We start from the raw sequence: 13857 nt of genomic DNA, 5'->3' as shown, positions 1-13857 counted from the left end.
ACTGCTTCCCTTAATCCTCTAATTCATTCCATTGTTATCTTCAGATTAGATTGTTGTAAATGCACTCTAACTGGGGCAACATGTGGGGTGTGCGTATGCTGCAGTCTGAGGTGTGACTGCAGCACATGTAAACATACCTAAGTGAGGTTTAATCTAGTTAGTATGGGTACCAACATCAGTGACACTATGGCAGCATTGGCTGTAAAAGCCCACCTGGGACCCTGGGCAGTTACGTGGGTGGCTGGCCCATTCTACATCCTGTGGTGCTGCAGCTTCACTGCTATTGGTACTTGTGCTGTCTACATTAAAGATAGCTAGGGCATGTCTACATTTGCCGCAATCAAACCTGTGATGGCAGCCTAAACCTATCAATGTGGTGGCCCACTTCTTAAGCAGAGTATCTTGCTACAAGCGTATTCCACCACAGCTCCATGATCTGCACGGCCTGTCTGTGGGTTTTTAGGTGGAGTTTAAGGTCTTTTTTTTTTTCCCCACCTATAAAGCCCTACATGACTTAGCACCATCCTCCATGAAACATTGCCTCTCTCCTTCAGCTGTACTTCCACATTTGAGATCTGTGGAGTCACTAAAGCTAGACCCATTGTCCTTGGTATAAGGGGGCTGCTGGCAGGGGGTTTCTCCAAGAGAGGCTCCCTTTCTTTGGAATCTAATCCTTGGTACAAAAGAACCCAGATCTGTGGACCTTTATGGCATCCTTCAAGAAAGCTTCAGAAGAAACCCATGCTGCCTGAAGGCGATGCATAGGTAAAGTGAGGGATTTACTTACGTGGCTGCTGTTCATTTTGCTTTTCAATATATTGATTGTATTTTTAACCAGTTGCCTAGCGTGTTATAAGTGCCTCTTACTGTTTTTATAAAGCCAGATAGAAGAAGGCCCCAATCCTCAGTTGTGGCATCTTTATATTAAAATCGTAAGAAAAAACAGACAACTAAATCAACAGATCACAGTAGATAATGCCATATGGTCACAGAAAACTGCATGAGGCTACGTATATCATGTATATTAAAAAAAACCTGGGCACAACAAATTGACTTTTATAGGCAGAATTTCAGCCTTAAACCAGAACTTAACTCCCTTTGTTTACATCAAACCCTTAACATTGTTTTAATGTAGTTTAGCATGTCATAGCTGATTTTATTCTTATCATTTTATGGTATTATATAATAGGGATGGAGGTGCAGGAGTACTGTGCTCAATGGCAGCTCATTAGTTCATACCTGGTATTTTGCCTAAAATGTTACTGTGCTTCTAGTTTAGGGGCGGGCAAACTTTTTGGCCCGAGGGCCACATCTGGGTATGGAAATTGTATGGTGGGCCATGACTGCTCAAGAAATTGGGGTGGGTGGGTGAAGGCTCCAGCTGGGGGTGTGGGTTCTGGGGTGGGGCCAGAAATGAGGAGTTCAGCAGTGCAGGAAGGGGCTCCGGGCTGGAGCAGAGGCATGTGGGGTGGGTGAGGGCTCTGGTTGGGGGTGCAGGCTCTGGGCTGGGGCTAGGTATGAGGGGTTGGAAGTGCAGGAGGGTGCTCTGGGCTGGGACCAAGGGGCTCGGAGGGCGGGAGGGCTATCCGGTCTGGGGCAGGGGGTTTGGGTGCAGGAAGGGGTTGGGGTGCAGGCTCTGGGTGGCGCTTACCTCAAGCAGCTCCTGGAAGCAGCAGCATGTGCAGCCTCCAGCTCCTACCTGGAGGCGCGGCCAGGCGGCTCTGCGCGCTGCCCTGTCCACAGGTGCCCTCCCTACAGCTCCCAGTGGCCTCAGTTCCCTGTGTGGCGCCCCCTGGCTGCCCCTACGTGTAGGAGCCGGAGGGGGGACATGCCACTGCTTCCGGGAGCTGCACGGAGCCACGGCATGCGGAGAGTGGGGCAAGCCCCTGACCCCGTTTCCTGGCTTGAGAGCCGGAGCGGGGCAAGCCCTGGACCCCACTCCCCAGCGGGAGCTCTAGGGCCAGATTAATATGTCTGAAGATCCGGATGCAGCCCCCAGGCCGTAATTTGCCCACCCCTGTTCTAGTTGCTTTAAATCAGGTCCCTAAATTGTGTTAGAGGAATATAAACAATGTGCAAGGATAGTAGGATGCGCTCCAAACAAGCTTTTAAGAAATCTTAATATAGGCTGACTTGCACTGATTAAGGGATGAAACTCTAGTTGTAAGGTGAGTTTCCAGTGGAACATCGGTTAGTCAGGGAGAACAGAATAAGGAAACTCATGATAAATTTAATTGCTCCAGTAAAGGATCTACATTTTAAACAGAGCGTCCTCTAAATATGCTGAAAAAGATGACCACATTTCTAAATACCTGTCATCTTTTTGGTGTTTCTTGTGTATGTACTTGGTGGGAATGTTTTTCCATTACGAGGACAATCTCTATTTTGTTATGCCACAATTCCAGAAGAAGTCATGTTTTCCCAGCAATGTACAATACAAAGTCTTATTGCTAACGAAAAAGAAATGAATTTGTCACTCTGTTTAAAATGTAGATCCTTTACTGGAGCATTGAGTAAGCAGTTCAGCAATCTCTGGGAAGATGGCATTTTGCCATAAGATGAATCTCTCTAATTTGGGGGTTCTGCTGTGGCACAGCTGCACTCACTGACTGTCTGGCAACTGGGCAGGCAAGTTGCAGGCCCTCATTGCTCACACCATTCAAGGTGAAGTGGGCAGTTAACACCTCTGCAGTTGTAGGACAAAGCTACACTTATTACAGAGTTATGAAACACCTTTCACAAAACAGTCACTCATATCTGACCAGTCAGCCTTCATCCTCAAAGGAAACCTTCACAACTGCTTCAAAAGATGAGCCTGGGAGCTTACCTTCATAACTACTAAAATCATGGACTCAGTAAAGACACTGGATTTATGGCTCATTATAACAATCTGTAACCCCTTAACCCTCCTTTGTCCTACAACTGCAAAGGTTTTAACTGGCCATTTCACCTTGACTGTTCTCTTGCAACATGTGTTAACTCCTTATGCTAAACAATATATTCTATCTTGTGTTTAAAGCTGTGACACTCTGAGAACCTTTCCCAGACCAGAAGAAGAGCTCTGTGTAAGCTCAAAAGCTTGTCTGTCACCAACAGAAGTTGGTCCAATAAAATATATTACCTCACCCACCTTGTCGCTCTTATATCCTGGGATCAACACATAGATACAACAACACTACAAATATCAAATAGTCATGACTATCAGCTGCAGCTACCATAGTAGTTGCATTCAAATCAGTGACCAAGAGATGAAAAACACTGTATCCTGTTATCCATATTATGGTCTATCCAGTCCCCTAAGACAGACAGAAATGTGATGAATGAAGACCTTGCTCTCATTGCCACCACTTCCCAGACCAAAAGTAAAACAAACACTTTGAATTATACAGTTCTTTTGTGCATGTGGCAGTCTTGCCTTCCCACTCCTTCATCGAGTACCATGTCCCTTTCAAATGCAAAAGCCCTCACCACACTATGATGAAATCATATATCTATAAATTAATATTATAATCAATCAATGACTCAAAGAGGGTGTTGTTCACTCTTAATCAGTTCTTCCAATAATATGGTATTGAACACAGATCTGAGTCCTATTTCTATAGACGTTTCCCTTAAAGAAGTAAAGGAAACAATTGGTAAATAGCATGGTCTTATCCATCACCATGAGCTATCTTCATAACGACAGTAAAAATCATGAATTTATATCAATCCCCTAGGCACTTCAAACTACTCAGTCAGTTTTCTTGGGATTAATAAATTATTGTTACTTTCTTAGGCTTGCTGAAACACCATTTTGGCATATGTCCATGGGAGAAAGATTACATGTTAAGGAAAGGGAAGTTAAATTTTTTGCTCACACAGTTTTATAGTGATAATGAAAATTATGAACAATAGATGGATGGAGTTCTTAGAAGGAAATTATCATGATGATTTCAAGCATGGCTAAAAGGTGCTGGGAAAAGTCTAAGTTTTATCTTGCTAACAAAGAAGCAAAAATAACTATTATTAACTTTGGTCATTTGGTACCTTTGCCTTTTTTCCTCCTTTTACATATGTTAAGCAGTGACTTTAAAACTTTGGTTTATTTGGAGGCTATTCATGTATGGTCTAGGAATAGCGATAGATAAACTGTCTGTGAAATTGTGTGTTCCCTCCCCTTTTGTGTGGGGGAAGTGGTGACTCCTTTCTAGAACCTAATCGAAAACCAAAATAGCTTTTTGTTCTCCTGTTATAACTGTCCTGCCTCTGAGTCACCATACGAAACAGCGGTTGGGAAGTATTGAATACTGTAGATTAAGCACTTCCAAACCAGCTTTTGGCTAAGCTTTATGCATGCTATGAGCAAACTAATGTGCACGAGTATCCAGGATACTCAGCCAGTAATTCATGAAAGTCCAAAATATTCTGCTTGGAATGAATCATAACAGCATAGATGATAGGGTTGGAAAAGGCCCCTCAGGTCCTCCAATCCGACTCCTCTGCATCTTCTATGATAATTCCACTAGAATTTCATCTAATGAATCTTTGAAAACCCCTAATGTAGGTGACTCAGCTACCTCACTAGTCAGTTTATTCCATTGCCTAATTATCATGACTCTTACATGTTGTCTCATGTCTAACCTGAATGTTTCAATCTTAACTTTTACACCATTATGCCTTGTTTGACCAATTCATGACTGCAGAACACAGTCCTTTCCTCTCCCTTCTGCAATATCACTCAAGTATTTGTAATTGGTTTAAAAGGCTTTTTTCCCACTAGTCATATAAATAATTCTATCAAGTATCTTTCAGATGTCTTGTAGCACTTTTCGAGTGACAAGGTGAGTAAGGTAATAACTTGTGAGCTAATATCTTTTATTGGACCTCACCCACCTAGTCTCTCCAATATGCTGGGACCGACACGGCTACAACAATGCTGTATTCTAGCACTTTTCTCATTTTATTTGCCCTTCTTTGAACTTTCTCTCACATTTCAGTCTTTTTATAATGAGGGGCTGAAAACTGCACTCCATATTCGAAGCATAGATTTATTGTTATTACAAATGATATTTCTGTAGTTGATGACGACCTTTAAAAATATTTCAGTTAACGGTGAATTAACATAACTGCGGTATTCTGAATACTTGCTTGTATATGAAATATCTAGAGAACAGTGTGAACATTGTGGGGACATTTTCTAGTTGTCAAATGCAAAAAATGGTTTTCAGGACGGTCACTGAGCAGCTGAGGATGGCATCTCTTACATACTATTATGTTCAGTTTTTGATAATTGGAACTCCCAGCGTACTCCTTTAAGGTGAAAATCATATATGCTCCGATTTAAATCACTCCCATGCTTAAGCCCTATTTTGAGGATTTAGAGCTGGCACAGCACAGGGGTGAATTTCATCATTACTATTTCCTAAGTAAGGGTTTCCCAGTTTGTAGCTGTGTAGATTGTTAATCTTTGTATGTGAGTTAATGTAAATTTATCCATGACCATGTTTGCAGACTGTTTTTGTGGGAGATTGGTGGTCCATGGATGCTTTCTTGGTAGTCTGCGGAATGAAACATTTTGAGAACCACGCAGTGGGGGGACTTGGAGGGTGGAAAAAGACTTGATCGAGGGGGGTGGGGGGGGACTCTTTCTAAATGATCTGGAGAATCACTGATCTGTAGTATTTTAAATCTTACAACATATGTGTTTGTGTTTCTGCATAAGCTTGCCACAGCATGCTGATGATTAACCTCCCTGATATTAATTATCCATTGTATCATAATTTATCATATGCCGATTTAATCAATGGCATGTTACATGGTTCTTCAGGTTAATTAATACTGCACATAGAAAAGTATAGGTCATAGCTGGCAAGACTCATTGTTGAAGGACAAATCTTAATACACCGTTCCATGAGACGGTTGCACAATTTAATACCAGACATAATTTACACCTCATACATAAATGCACCTCACCCGTAATTTATTTATTGCATGATACTTTTAGTCATACAGCATCTAAGTTCTTTAAATTTGTATTTGGTGCTGTGTCAAAAAGGTATGTGAAATCAAGATAAATTATGCCCACTGAATTTCCTTTGTTCTGCATACCTATAATTATATCAGAAAAGGCTAGCACCTTTGTCTGAGATAATCTCCTATATATTTCCGGAATTTACATTGTTTATCATTAACACTATAATTTATCATGGCCATTTTTAGAAATAACAACATGAAGAAAACAATGTCATGAAAATATAGTTATTGAGACTCTTGGGTGTTACTTTATATCCCAAATAACGATTAATTTTCCATTTTTTGCACAGAATCAGTGCACAGAATCAGTCAAGACACAAAGAAAAAGATGTATTAAGTCATTCAGTCCATCTCCCTGCCAGTAGACCTGTCCCCTACAGTCAGACATTTTCTGGCCTGCATCTTCAAAAGTATCTAATGATTTTGCAGGACTCAAATTCTGGGTGCTGAAATAGAGACCTCTTAAATGAGCCTGATTTTTCAGAGGATGGGTGCTCAGAACTTTCTGAAAAATCAGACACTTTTAAGGTGTCTCAAGTTGGGCACCCACAATTCCTAGTCACGTTTGAAAATGTAGGCATTTATGGTTTCTATCCAGTCTAATTGAAAATGTCCAAATGATGAGTCTTTTCCCTTGAGGAACTATTCTGAAGACTACAATATCTCACTGTCAGGAAGTTTTTTCTGATATTTAGCTAAACGTTCCCTGTCTTCATTACATGCCACTCCTACTACTTATACCCTCCTGTCCCAAAGTAAATAATTACTCTCTCCGTGCTGTTTATGCCCTTCAGATACAGACTATCAAGTTCATATCCACCCTTTTGTTGTTTCTGAGCTAATCTACTAGATGCATAATTAGCTTCTGTAAGATTGTTCCGAAGCAGTGTTTTCAGTCACCAAATCATATATTTGTTGTTCTTTGAGGGCCTGGGCTAAAGCCCACTGAAGTCCCTGGAGTCTTTCCATTGATTTCAATGGACTTTGGATCAGGCCAATTTCTGGATATCTTTCTGAAGCTGAACACAGTATTTCAGGTGTGATCACAGCACAGCCATCCATAAACGGTCTGTTAACTCCCAGCTCCATGATGCGATGCCTTTGCAGTTCTAAATTGCATTGGGACTTTTTTTGGCCTACTATCACGTTGCAAACTTTTGTTTCGTTTTCTGTAATCTGTTACCTCAAGGTCTCTTTCAGCTGCTGCGTCTCTATCTCCCAGAAGCATGTGTGTTTCAGATTGTTTATTCCTCAAATGTATTTCAATTTAAATCTGACTTTTTTTTCTGTCCCTCTTGTTAATCTCTCTAGGCTTCATTGCAGTGTTTCTTTCTCCTCTCCACTATTTGCAGCTCATCTCAGTTTTTGATAATCTGCACATATAATTAACATGCTGCTCACTTCCGCTTCTAAATCATTAACGAAGGCCTACTGCTGATCCCTGTGGGTCCCCAGCATATGCTACATGCTAACAGTTTTGAACCAAGGAGCTACTAGGCCAGAGATGAGCTTTGTAAACCCAGATCAGCTCTCAACATGGAATTTGTAATTGTCCTCTTAAACAATAGACAATTTGGTGAGGGGAAACTTCATAGCTCCTTGGGGAATTAAAGCTCTTGCTAAGAAGCCTCAGTTTTGGTCTTTTATGTCACCAGGGTCTTATCCCCGAGCTCTTGCTCCCTGTTCGCCTTTCAGGCATTTTGAGGCTTCAGTCTCAAGGCTCTGAGTCTCAGTAAGGTTCATTCAACTTCTTGCCCTCACACCCAGCCATTCATTGACATGTCAAAATCCCCTAGTACCAAAAGATATAGCCAACCTAAAAAAATGAAAATCTGAGGGCTTGTCTACACACAGAGTTACACCAATTAAATAAAAGGTGTGTAATTTTAAACCAGTTTATTTAAACAGGTGAAAAAGGTTGTGTGGACATGGTTATCGAGGCGGTGTATCTGAGTGGACAAAGCAAAGCCTGGGGTATGTTCCTGACTCTGCCTCTGGCCTCCTGGGAAAATCATTTAACTTATCCGTGCCTCAGTTTCCCTATCCATTGCATGGGGTTAGTGATACTGACCTCCTTTGTAAAGTGCTTTGAGATCTATGGTTGAAAGATGCTATATAAGAGCTAGGCATTATTATGATTATTTATTTCTTTTATTTTGGCTTGAACCAGGTTTAGTTTGGTTTTAAGTTAGAACACAATAAGCTACTTTGAAGCTGAAATAAGCGTAAACACACATGGGTTTGCTCTGGTTTCACTAAACCAGTTTAATTAAACCATGCAAGTTTGTGTTTAGACAGGCTTTAATTTGATTATTCACTGTTCTCTTTTTCCACATTTACTTCAGTCTGGAAATTTTTGACCACTTACTCCCAGATTTCTGCTTTCCTTCAGGTTTGCTGTGGTGTGAATTTAGATCAAATTCAAATTTGACACACCTCCTGTTGTACTGTTGACATTTGAAAACAAAAGCATCAACAATACATTAAACTTCTCCAAGACCAGTAGTTTGCTACATCAGTCTCTCTAAAGTGTCAGCCTTGAATATACATATAGCCATTTAAAAAGATGCATTCTATTAATAAACGAAGTGCCTGATTCTCCACTGCTTTGCAGCTTGTGTAGGCATTTATACCTGGGCAAATTGTGGGTAAAATGCTACCAATTGTAGAATTTTATATTTACTTGACATGTGTGTCCTGTGTCATTGTTTCCTGTGGACAAAGTGGTATGTGATCATGTAAGTTTAAGACTGTATCATAATGCATATGCACACAGGGCTGAATTAATTTGCACAGGCAATCTTAATTCTGGTATTTCCTAACTTTTGAGTGCTTGATTTTTCAACTTTAACATTCTTTTAGCAAAGAGTTTTTTGTATGAAGTAAATTATTTCCTCTAGTATAACCAAGACTTTTCCAAACTGTGGTGGAATCAACAATGTATTGCGTATGCTTGCCAACTATAATCCAATTTTTAAGTATCCTTATCTATCTTTCTCTCCTTTAGATTTTCCGCAGGGTGCACTAGAGGAAGCAGAAAAGCCATGAAAATCTGAAGAGGATCCTCAGGAGGATTTTTCTATCTGATGTCAAAAGCATTTACAATGCAGCTGTACCAATCCATGTTACTCTATTCTGAATGGAGCCTTCAGAAGGAGAATGTCCCACTAATTGTACAAAAAAGTTTATTCCCATCAAAGTGATTAGATTTTCTTGCCAACCGTGAGTCTTAGCATCCATTCTGTGGATAAAGCCTAACCACTTATCCCTAACCACAAACTGTTATAGCAAATGTTTGTTAATCTGCAATATCAGCCCGTAATAAAGATCCTGTTGACTGATCAAAGACTATTTTACACACAGTTAAAAGCAACCTTTGTTTCATGGTATGTTTTATCTGATTTTTTAGATATTCTGTACTCCCTGTCCCTTTGCGGTCACCCGTTACCATTTTCTCATAATGTCACAGTTTGGACAAAAAATAGCTATCTCCTTCCCACCTCTGCAAATCAATCACAATTTCCACACAGGTGAATTCACCACGAGAAGAAAGGCAGATAATCCACCAAGGCTTCTCTAACCCCCTCCTCCCTGATTTATACTTCTGCTCTCAAGAGATACAGTGTAAAATATGGTTATGTCAAGGGCAAAATGTCTCCTTCCCTTTTCCTGTTACAGAAGTCATGTGAATAAGGTTTACATTGTAATTACCGTAAGCACACTAACACATGGATCTTCTTACTGTGCTTTTTACTGACATATTAAGTATGCTGAGACCCGTTATTCTTATGAATCAGTCTGTTCTGGTTAGGGACAAGATTTTCAGATGTGACTAGTGATTATGAGTGAACCCAATCTGAGACAGTTCAAAGGGGGTCTGATTTTCAGAAAGTTTGACCCCTTTGAAAATCAGGTCCTGTTAAGGTGTCTACAAATGGGAAACCCTAAAATAGAGGCACCCAAAATCGCCTTTGAAAATCTTGGCCTAGATTTTTGAAATGTCAGGCGCATAAATGAATTACTGAGAGTAACATGGATGCAGTGTCAATGTAAAGATGTATGGAAGGGTCTGAAAATAACTGAGACCTGGCTCCAAGTGTAGAAGATATGCAGCCAGCATTTGCTTCCTTTTGGTTTGGCCTCACGGTGGATCGTACAAAAGTACAATTTCCAGCCTGATCAGCAGCATATATGAAATGAATTGTTGATCTCAGCTTATTTCCTAGTGCACAAGTGTACACATTGCAAAAGCTGTCATCAGACTTGGCACCTGTGTTGTTTAGGCTATGTCTGCACTATCACTTTTGTCGGCAAAACTTTTGTTGGTCAGGGAGTGTTTTTTCAAGCCCCCGACTGACATAAGTTTCACTGACAAAAGGGCTGGTGTGGACAGCGCTACTTTGGTGGGAGAGCATCTCCTGCTGATGTAGCTAGCGCCACTCGCTGGGGGTGGTTTAATTATGCTGGCTGGAGAGCTCTTTCCAGCCAGCATAGAGCGGCTACACAGGAGACCTTACAGCAGCACAGCTGTGCCACTGTAAAGTCCATAGTGTAGCCAAAGCCTAAGTCAGCATAGAGATTCACTGTTCTAACTTCTCACCCATACAAGAGATTCCCTCAGCTCAGTTGTGAAATCTGCTGGCAGGGGTTGACAATTGCAAATTTATATTACTACTATTTGCCCCGTATCTGTGGATAAAGAGGGAAGTTTATTCTCCAGGACTTCCAGTCCAGTAACTTTCATAAGCACAAAATCTACTTTCAACCCCCTTCCCCCTCCCCCTCTCCAAAAATCATTTCCTCCTTCCTGTACCAATTGTGCATTGTCCATTAGCCTCCCATGCAGTTCCATGGTGCTGCTCCATCAGGAGTATCAATAATGTTTATATCACTGCAATTGTACAGGGTTGTCTTTTTTAGCCGACTTTTTAAATGGAGCCAAGCAGCCAGGGACCAGGTGGCCCTGGAGCTGGAGTGAAGCTGCAGGGCTTCCATCCAGATGGCCCTGTACCCTGGCAGCTGTCAGGGAGCTGCAGCTCATGGGGGCCAAAAACCTCCCTGGGGGAGAAACTCCACCTCTCTGGCATGGAAAGATTCCCCCTCCAGGAGTGTTCTTCCCTCTCTGTCCCTCCCACATGTTTTTCCCCAGGAGAGCAGTATGTGACCCATTGTAAGGAGACTCCACTGCTCTGCTCAAATTGCCCAATAAAATAATCTCCTGTAGTCTCCATACGCACCTCTGTGACCGAAGAAAATCCATGGGGAACTGATCAATTACTTTAGCTATTAGGCTTAAACTTTAACCACAGATTTCAAATCTTCTTCTGTGCTCTCAGTGGCTGCTAGGTAACCTAGAGAAATCAACTGCAATTACTATTAAAAATCCCTTCACTGTTCTGTAGAAGTGCCATTACACTGTAGAATCCTGCCAAAGAATCCTGTACTATTATATACATATATACCATATGTGGGAAAGAAAACCATAGGGCTTTAGTGGGATATATTACAAGGTAATAATTATCATTATTAGATCTGATCCAGTCACCCAAAACTGCCATTGACTTCATTGGGAGTTTGGGGTAAGCAGTGAGTAGAGGTTCGGGTGAGGTATGGGAAATGCTTCTTTTTATATTGCATTTATTTGACATCAGTGAAACATGTTTGTGTTGGTATTGCTTCTGTTTGCCTATTTTACTCCTCGCTGTGGGAGGGGAAGGTTCTGTAGAGAGTCAACCCATAACACTGTTGAAGGGGGAAAATCATATTGGTTATAAAAGAAAGAAAGAGAAAATTGTGCATAGTAGTATTTTATGGGCTCTTTATAATATGTTAAATTATGCCATTCAATAGTATCATCGGGATTTAAAGCAGAGATATTTGCACTGGGTACAAAAACCATTTGTTTTTCCCATGGCCAAATGATCCAGGTAATTCAGAGGAAATAAGTCACTGCAATTTAGTGGTTTAAAGAACAGTGCAACAGGAAATAGTAGGAAGAAGCTCTCAGTAGTGCTGAGACTTTCTATGAATTTTTTTCTTTTAAATCTGATCTTTGTGGCTGGGGGAAAAATCAAGGCGAAATTACAAGATACTTTTTTAAAAAAAAAGTTATCCAAGCCAAAAATACGAAGGAAGCACTACTAATTTCAGGGGACCAAATGTTCAGTTCTCAACATCAATGTTTCTGAGGCAAGGAAAGATCTTACTGGCCATGTCATTCTATAATGCACAGAACTTTGCACCAATACCCTGTCAGGTCTCTTGCTAATAAGTAGACCACATTATTTCAAAATGAGGTTGGGATGTAAATACAATTTTCTTATGTAGAATCCTAGTTATTTATACTATAAAATGAATACTCCTAGACAACTTCTTATTTTCATTCAACCAAACTTTAATATGCAGTGTGTCTATGCTTCATCAAGTTATTTGAAGAGAATGTTATATTTTGTGTGGTTGTTAGAGCAAAACAAAGTTTAAGCAATCATTTTGTTAAAATCAATTTTAGACAAATCTAAATGCTGAATTAGTGAGTGCATTGTGACATTTTAATACCATCCTATCAGCGGTACCAACTATTTTTATTGTTAATAGCTATGGCACTTTTAAATGTGTTTTCTAAAATAAATCATAATATGAAATGAAATATACATTAGATTTTCTTTGAACAGTTGCACGTTTTGTAAAATTTATTTGCTGAACAATATTTGTCCAAGGACTTTTACTTTTTTTTTTTTTTGCCCTTGCATTTTTAGAACAACACACTAATAGGATTATTCATCTAATGACCAAAATCCAGTTGAGTTTCTGAAAACTTGGGCTCAGTTTATCTTTTGGGGTTTGAATACAATCCTGAATTCAAACCAACAGACCCTTGTGGTTTGCGTGTTCCCGCATTGATTCTTCTGTCCAAATAGTATTCAGCTAAGACAAAGAATAACAAAATTTCTATTTTTCAAGGAACTGAATTTCACTTTAATAATAGTATGTGTTTTCTCCTCTTCAACATTTACTATACAGACTGTATTAGTGGTTTATCTGAATGTTCTTATACTTGTTCTTGTACTACATATGAAAAGTAATTTACTGCCATGAACTAAGGAATGCTGAGCAGAGATTGTAATTTCCATGTGAAATCCTTTCAGTAGAAAAAAAAATTACAGTCTATGCATCATGCTTAATAAATATCTTTCCTTATCAAAATATCCTGTTTACGAAGTCTATATTTTTAAGAAAACAAGCTGCAAAGGTATTTGCACAATATATGGCACAGTTCTGTTCCAAACTTCTGTTATAGCTTTGTTTGAAATTAGTCTTGAGTTTGCTGTTGCTTTGTTTACAAGTACTTTTTGACACAAAACTTTCTGTACACTGCCTAACCTGTAACACAGCATCCTTCCATTATTTATACATTGTTTTCACATGCATGCTGTAGTGGACTTAATGCCTTTGCAACCCTAGAGATCCTTAATTTTGCAAAGTGTGGATCATGTTTATTCATATGAATCATGATGTGACAAGTTCACTGAGTGCCCTCAATTCCTGTTGGAAGCTGTGAAAGATTTGGGGTCGTCGGCATCTCACAGAAGGCAGGATTGGCCCTATGATTAGCAAATGTGATCCAGAGCTTCCCTGTCTTCAGATACATCAGTTTTATGAAAACGGGCCGTTCAGATGCTGCTATGGATCATGAATTAAAGACAGGATGGCATTGGCAGGGGATGAGACTAGATAACCCCTGTGGTCCCTTCTAACCCTATGGTTCTATGATTCTGTAATTCATGTAAAGTTTGAAAGACATGGTTTGGTTTAGAGTCTGAAATCACTTCTCTAATTCATCTTCCT

At 40.1% G+C, this 13857-nt stretch overlaps 1 protein-coding gene across 3 annotated transcripts in view; it reads left to right on the top strand.

Annotated features, from left to right (window-relative positions):
- The window catches only part of BBS9 (Bardet-Biedl syndrome 9), a 432676-nt gene extending 419461 nt beyond the window's left edge, over positions 1-13215 (top strand). For all 3 annotated transcript variants that reach the window (XR_005223953.2, XM_043540615.1, XM_037890070.2), the window contains one exon: positions 9020-13215. Coding sequence is in view for 2 of the 3 variants with exons in the window: in XM_043540615.1 (XP_043396550.1) it covers positions 9020-9060 (41 nt within the window). In the remaining variant the exon portion in view is untranslated. The remainder of the gene's footprint in view (positions 1-9019) is intronic.
- The last annotated feature ends 642 nt before the right edge of the window (positions 13216-13857 follow it).

Source organism: Chelonia mydas, chromosome 2, assembly GCF_015237465.2.
Source record: "Chelonia mydas isolate rCheMyd1 chromosome 2, rCheMyd1.pri.v2, whole genome shotgun sequence".
Classification (NCBI taxonomy): domain Eukaryota; kingdom Metazoa; phylum Chordata; order Testudines; family Cheloniidae; genus Chelonia; species Chelonia mydas.
The sequence above is the reverse complement of the archived record's forward strand: the minus strand, read 5'-3'. Positions and strand labels throughout refer to the sequence as shown.